General features: G+C 37.6%; 1 protein-coding gene across 1 annotated transcript; it reads right to left on the bottom strand.

Annotated features, from left to right (window-relative positions):
* Positions 1-552: 552 nt before the first annotated feature.
* LOC141802889 (sodium-dependent neutral amino acid transporter B(0)AT1-like) lies at positions 553-6874 on the bottom strand. Its single transcript, XM_074686681.1, has 10 exons — positions 6676-6874; positions 4263-4403; positions 4018-4155; positions 3752-3933; positions 2373-2483; positions 2185-2297; positions 1958-2086; positions 1091-1247; positions 807-1011; positions 553-716 (listed from the first exon to the last, which is right to left on the bottom strand). Exons 1-10 carry the CDS (start codon positions 6872-6874, stop codon positions 553-555), a joined length of 1539 nt encoding a protein of 512 aa, XP_074542782.1.
* Positions 6875-8069: the final 1195 nt, after the last annotated feature.

The following is an 8069-nucleotide window of genomic DNA, read 5'->3' as shown; positions in this document are numbered from 1 at the left end:
CGAGGCTTGGGATTCCTGCCAACATAAAGATGATAATGTTGACCCACCAAGGGTAAGGCACTGACGCCAGGGATGGGAAGTCATCCTGTCAACAAAAACAAGAAATGGTTAACGCTTAGTATAAATATAGTTTGTTAATAATCTTGCTTTGTTTTGCGTAAGAGCATCAGAAAAAACAACAACATAGAGAGTGAAGAGAAAAACTGGTCTCAAAGCTTTTCTACTCACAGATTTGGGATCCCAGACTAAGTAGTTGAGCTCCTTCTGTCCCTGTGTAACCAGGTAGAAAACTAAAATAATCAGAACCACCAAAGGACTGACGACCCTCCATGAGATCTGCCAGAAGATTGAGGGTTTATATCCAATCATGAACTCTATGTCCTCGTTGAACCTGCAACACAACCAGAAGTTTTTAAAAGTTTGCACAAATTTCGAGTTGGTATCGGCATCGAATCAAGTCTTTTTCCTCACAATAGCTTGTTCAATATCAAACCAAGAAAGACAATATATTAAATGATATGTTTCGGGGGAACAGTATGTCCTAGTAAGCACTCACCTGTCTATACCATAGATGTAAACAACGGCGATCATCTCAAATAGACCGATGGTGAGGAGTGGAACAGATCCAGCAAAGTTGTCGAAGAGGGTTACCCAGTAAAGCCCAGAATGTTGGGCAAACAGGAAGCAGATGATGAACGACACAAGACACGTAATTCCTGAAACACACAGGAATGAAAACACAGCAATAATATGACACAAGAAATCAGAGACGAAGGCTGACGATGTTTCACTGGGGGAGATGTTACCTGTCAGTGCTTCATGAGGCCACTTTTTAGGGAATACTTTCAGATCTTTGAGAGGAACCACCACTCCTTCAATGTTTCCAAACAGTGTTGACAGTCCCAAGCACAAGAGCATGATGAAGAAGAGGACAGACCAGGCTGGGGAACCAGGCATCTTTGTGATGGCTTCAGTGAACACAATAAAGGCCAGACCTGTTCCCTCCACTCCCTAAAACATGCACAAGATGTTTACAATGTAGATAATCAGCTATAATGATTTGTAGATTTGTAGCCTTTAGTGGGGTCACCTCACTGAGAAGTTTTTGGATGTCACAGGGTTTGAGGTCCAGTCCAAGAACGGTATCAGGAGAGGAGCTGTTGAGATTACTGAGTGCTGCTTCGTAGTTGTTGGTTGTGATGTTGTCTTCAGGAAGCTCAAATGCATTTAATAACAGCAGGATGTTACTGAGAAGAAAAAATGTCACATATTAGTTAATCTGAACGACTCTGTGCAGATTTTCAAATTTCTTCGTAAGTAATAAAAATCTGTCTGTGTTAACTAGTGGTCCCCTAATTGCACCCCCTAGTGGCTCGCAACTACTCTAAGATTTTTTTATTTATTGTTTTTTAATTTATTTATTTATTTGCATATTCTTATCAGATGGCTATCTGAAACCGGTGGTCTGTGAGGTTAAGTTGTCCTTGGTCTGAAACAGTTTCACAAACACTGCTGTAAACTGCTCAAAACTGTCCATTATAAATATTTAACAAGATCTTCATGAGATCTTCACGAGACCTCCTGAGATGATGAGGTCAAAACACAAGGATCTCATTATTGTTTCATGACATGTCGGAGGGCTGGGCCTCAAACACCAAGGTCTGCCTATAGCTCCACCTCTGACAGGCCTCCAGAAGGTCAACCAATCAGAGGGAAGGGGGGTTGTGGAGCAGGAAGCCTTAAAGATACAGCAGCTAAAACAACCTGACACACTTGTAATAAACTTAGATTATTGATAGATTATCTGTTGTTCAATCAGAATGTTAACTCAGCTATTGTAAGATCAGTTTTATAGCATAGACCAGAAGGCCCTTTGACCAGCTCTCTTAGACCCACAGGGATGCACAGTAGCATTGATGTATTGACTGATAAACACTCAAATGAAGTTGATACTCACTCGCTGATACAGTTGTCATATTTCTCTGTGGCCCTGAAGCCAATGATGGTGTAGGTGACAGACGCAGCATAGATGGATGTTAAGCCAGTTACAATCGTAAGAATCACAGCATCTTTCAGACAGTTGTTGCTTTGGAAGAAGCAAAAGCATAGGACACATGAAAGTCTGGACATGACCAATTACATTGAAGGTTAGAACCTGGTTCAGATGACTATAAAGGGTCTTACTGGACAGGGTTGTAGCTGGAGAAGGAGATGAGGCCTCCCCATGCCAAACCAAAGGCATAGAAGACCTGGGCACCTGCATCCAGCCACGTTGTTGGTTTCATCAGCTCATTAACCTGCAAAAGGAGCTCCATGAGAGGTTGGTTTTGTTTGTTTGTCCTGTATAATAAAACCTTTTAATGATTTTATACGTCTGGTGTGAAGAGGAACTTCAATCCACTGAGGGCTCCTTTCAGGGTCAGTCCTCGGATCAGGAAGATGGCCAGGACTATGTACGGCAGGATGGCTGTGACGTACACCGCCTGAGGTCAGGACAAGAGACAACCAGCATAGTCAGTAGTCACTGAAACACTTTTTATTCTCCTTTTTCTCCCCAAAAAAGGAAACTTATCTTCTCAAAAAAAGGAAACTTATTTTGAGTGTTCTTATGGGGCGCCGATTGTAAAGTTGCACACACTGAAAATAACGTTTTTCCTCACTTAGCTCTAAAACATCACTTTTTCTGCAGATTAAGAGAAATATTTGTGAAATTTATTTGTCAAATATTGTATATAAATGTTGAATGAGGTAAAAAAATAAATAAATAAATCCTGCACTTAATGGCAGCACCAGTAGCCAAATATTTTTTTGCACTGTGTCACACTCACTAGGTTTTCCTTCTGTCTAAATTCTTGATTGTGTTGTACATCGCTTCGGACAAAAGTGTCTGCGAAATGAAACTGTAGAACTGAAAACTGAATATTTCATCTAAATGTTAAATGTTATATCTAAATGTTGAATATTATGTATAAATGTTATAAATGAATGTCCTGGTTCCAAATATTTTTTATATTATAATATTTATATTCATTTTTTTTATTTATATTCAATTTTTTTAAATATAAAGTCGAGATTTCTAAATCTTGAGGTACGATAATAAAAAAATATATATTTTACTAAATATTTGGCTTACATGCAAATTCACTTTCCTGCCCGCTGGAAGTACCAAAATAAAAGTTTAAGGAAGCGAGTGCTGTAATGGCACTGTTAAAGATCCTGTGGCCGACATTGAAAAAGTAGAGCTTGACATTCTCAAAATTTTGGTTTTATCCGGCGGGCAGGAGTGTGAATTTACATATTAGCTAAATATTTAGAAGTTATAGCTAAATATTTAGAAATCGTAGCTTAAGATTCAAAATCTTGACTCCATATTAAGAAAATCTTTGCTCAAGATTTAGATTTTTTTTTCACAAGTTTATAAATCTTTATAAATATTTTGTTTAGCAAAATATTCAGAATTAAAACTAAATGTTTAGAAATGTAGTTATGTATTTAGAATCAGGACATTCATCTATAACGTTTATAAATAACAGTCAACATTCAGATATAAAATTTCACATCTATATAAGAAATTCAACATATATATATATATATATAATATTTGACAAATATATTTCACAAATATTTCTCTAAATCTTTTTTAGAGCTAAATGTGAAGAAATGTTATTCGTAGTGTGTGCATCTTTACAATCGACACCTCATATATTCTAGCTTCACAGACAGCAACTGATCACTAACAAGAGGAACAAACCTTGCCTGAAGTGCTGATGCCTCTAATGCAGCAGATAGCAACGACTGACCAGGCTACTAGCAGGGAAAGCACTATGGGCCAGTGGATCCCTCCAGAGTCAGCTATAGATGTGGAGGTGTTCAGAGTCACTCTGTAAAAGAAGTAATCCACAGTGGAGCTCTGCTGACACTCTGGTACAAATCCTAAAGAGGCATCAACCACAGATTATAAAGTGATACGATGGCGGCGGTTCGTATGTTCATGTGTGTTGTTGTGTCCATAAGTACCTGTGCTGTTGTCATTGAGAGGACACTGGGCCCATGGCAGCGGGCTTTGGAAAGAATTGAAGAGATACCACATGATCCAGGCTATCAAGGTGTTGTAATACAGTCCAACCAAAAACGACACCAACATGGAGCCAACACCTGAGAGATGGCGTTCACTGTGACATCACATCCACAAGAGGCTACACACTCACTGCCAACAGAGGAGCTGCTGATGAGTTAAGTCTTTCAGATCCTGTGTGACTCACCAATTCCAGTCAGATAAGGGTTGATGGCCCTCCAAACACCCACGCTGCCTTTCCTGAGACGCTGCCCAATGGCAAACTCCATCAGCAGGAGAGGTAACCCCTCCACCACCAGCAGGATCAAATAGGGAATCAAAAATGCACCTAGGAAAAGAAGGTGGCTGTGACATGGGGATCTTTCTGAATTCTGTGAGTTCTGTGCCTGTGACTGTACCATCACATACCATGCCAGTGAAAGGTATTCATATATCAGAGATGACGAATATGGTCTCAGGCGGATAAATACCTCGCTTTGTTGAGGATATAAGTCAGAGTTACTATGAGGAGGTTCAACTGGTTTTTGAGTAACCTCACTATTACAATGGTGCTGCTTCATGACCAATAGTCAAACAAGATTAGCAACAACAAAGTGAGTAATTACTGTGCACAGATCTTAAGTGCCTTTGTTAAAGTCTGACATTCCTTGAAAAACGAGGTTGATCTCCATTTCTCACCTGGAATTACGTCCAGAACACAGCCGGTAAATCATGACAGAGGAATGAAAGTTGGTAAACAGGACAAGGTATTGTTTTTTGTTTTCATTTTAGCACTTTGTTGGTATTCAGTGGCCAAAAAATGCACACTTTACACTATTAGGTCTTTTATGGGAAATATGGTAAAGTCAAACAGAGGTCTGATCAGTTTGAGTGAACTGATGCTACAGCAAGAGTCACCTATTACACCTACAGATGGTGATGGTTTTCAGGGGATATGCAGTCTTCATCCAGGTCATGCCCTTTTTTATTCCTCAACCCGAAACACATCTTTACACTGAAGGTTGTAATTTATGACTTTTGATTTCACTTTTGAATATTTTACCATCTGTCCATTTTCTACTGCTTATCCTGCTCAGGGTCGTGGGTGGCTAAGGCCTATCCCAGCTGTCTTCAGTTGAGGTGGGTAAGCCCTAGGCTGGTTGCCAGTCAGTTACAGGGGGACGGACAACTGTTTGCGCACACACTGTGGACAACTTAAAATTTCCAGTTAACCTGATGAGCATGTTTTTGGACTGTGGGAGGAAGATGAGGTACCCTGAGAGAAACCACACATGCATGAGAAGAAAATAATAACTCCACACAGAGAGGCCAATCTTTCTTAAAGTGGCATTCGATCTAGTGACCTCCTCGCCAATTACTCTACAGCCCATAATATTTCACATCTTATATTATTATCTATACTATATTATACTTTTTGTCTGCTTTTAGTGCTGTTTTGCTTTTATTCCATGTTTCATTGTCTTATGAAGATCTTTGTCACATGCATAGAAAATTGTTACGCAAATAGAATTTATTATTTTTATTTATAATAATAATAATAATAATAATAATAATAATAATAATAATAATAATAATAATAATAATGATGATGATGATAATAAAATAATAATAATAATAATAATAATAATAATAATAATAATAATAATAATAATGATAATAATAATAATAATAATAATAATAATAATAATAATAATAATTATTATTATTATTATTATTATTATTATTACTAAACTGTTTTTTTTTCTAGAATTTTTCCAACTAAAACAATGACATTTCCATCATCTTCAAACACCTGTGCCGTACAATGATTTCGTTTTTAGGGGGAACAAATTGCTGCCAACAAATTCCGTTATTGGGTATTTTGGGCAACAAACAACACAAGTGTTTTTGATTCACAGCCATGAGAGCTATTATAAAAGAAAGTTAGTTACTAAAGTTAATTTGGAAAAATGATATGCATCTGTATAAACAACTATCAAATGTGATTTCTCATCCACTAGCACCTTAATTTCACTTGATATTATAACATATCCTGCTGTTGTTTCTCGTGGCAGATAAACTAAGTGTTCAAGATCTGTTGGTTTGAACTTAGTGGTTAATAAGTCACAGGAAAAACATCAAATTATTCCTTTAAAATATACATGCCAATCTCCATTGGCTAAATCTGATGAAATTCCATAAGAATAACAATATTTTAAATTCATGTACACTTAGGAGTCAAACATTAATGTGTATTTAACCCAGCTTCACGGAGTTTGACTCATTTTTAACTCAGAGCAATGAAGAGCTTAGCGAAGGCTGTCTCTCTTATGTCCTAACAAAGGTCAACTTCTGCTTTCAAAGTCTCCATACTTTTGAAAATCATTGATACAAGTCAGTTGTGACTTCATATCATTATCTCCTCGCCATGAATGAGTGACATGTTTCAGTGTAAACCTAACAGTCAGAGTGACTGTTCTTTTGCTCTAAAAGATATTGTTCTGTTCACGGTGAGGTATTACCTGAAGGGAACTGGAAATCAAAGACAAAATCATTTTCAGTCAAAGTATCAAGTTGACACTTTCTCACAAATGCCCCCCCCACTTTTCAGCCTTCCTTACCTCCGCCATGACTCTGACACAAGTATGGAAACCGCCACACATTTCCAAGTCCAACACAGAAGCCCACACAGGTGAGGATATACTGAGCTTTGTTGTCCCACTTCGGCCGATCCCCAGCACCCTCCTTCTCCAGCCTCTTCAGATCCTCATAGTCTGGGATCCGTAGATCCAGTCCTGGGTTAGGAAGTACCAGCTTCATGACAACAGTCTGTGTACTGAGTCCGTAAGTGTTGACTACAGTTATTGAAAAGGGTCAGTCTAGTCATATGAACGTCCACATGGGAGCAGTCAGCAGTGCTGCAGGTTTATGATCTCTAACTATCTACAGCAGGCCACAGATTAGCCATTCAAGCACACTCTGTACTTTGTTTGTATATTTTGCCAGTTGTAACTTGTCTGAAAATTTTGGTTAATTTTGTTTTCTGTTTTCCAACATGTTGTCCTGGTAGCACATAATATGTTAGTGTAAAGACAGGGAAATGAACAATCATCACTATGAAAGAAAACCTCATTCCAAGTGAAGCCTGTGAAGTTATCTAAAAAACTCATGAGACTTTTTTTCTTCACTTTATTTACATGATTTCCTCACAACAATCCTTCCTTTCGCACGCAGTATCCTCTGAGTGGAAGAATCGTTACCGTAGTGGAAGTACTCTCAGAGTTCAGGTTTGTTGTGTACACAAAGCATCTAATCTAATTATGAGCATCACAAAATCAAGCCTAAAATCAATGACACAATGTTGTAAACCAAAAAAATATATAAATTATGTTGAACAACTCTCAGTTTTTCCTCTTAGATTGTTTATTAAATGTACATAGTCTCTGTGATGTTTCCCATCTGCTCCTGAACACAGTAATGAAGACAATCTTGTGATCTTGAAATCTTTTTAACCGCAGAGTAAAAAAAAAACCTTTACTTTACAGCATGCTGAAAGTAAAATGCTGCAAATTTATTTATTTTTTGGCTTGGCGTGTATGAACACTTAATAAACTGCAGCTTTTGACACTTCTTCATTTTTTAAAACCTGATGCTTCCCTGGTTTTTCTTCCATGAATGAAAGTAATAAACTGTATCAACAGGAGAAACTTTGATTTTACCTTGATTCTGGCGCCCCCTGTGGTTAGAATTAACACTTGAAAGCAGAAGGTGAACATATTTTGCTTCATTTATTACACAAGGAATGACAAAAAAAACATAAACATATGAATTTTCTCGTGACTTATCTCATGTACAAAAGTGAATAACTTGTGTACACAAGAAAACAATCTTTAGGCATAGGATTGTTTTTTGGTGTACAAGAAATAATGACCTGTGTTCTAAGAGATGATAACTTGAGTTCAGAAGGTAATGAATATCTCTTCTAAGGGACTTTGGGGCTTTATAGCCTTAAAAA

The sequence above is a fragment of the Halichoeres trimaculatus genome, unplaced genomic scaffold, assembly GCF_033239565.1.
Source record: "Halichoeres trimaculatus isolate MK-OKI-2021-1 unplaced genomic scaffold, fHalTri1.1 fHalTri1_scaffold_14, whole genome shotgun sequence".
Lineage (NCBI taxonomy): Eukaryota > Metazoa > Chordata > Actinopteri > Labriformes > Labridae > Halichoeres > Halichoeres trimaculatus.
This window is presented reverse-complemented; position numbering and strand designations above follow the sequence as displayed.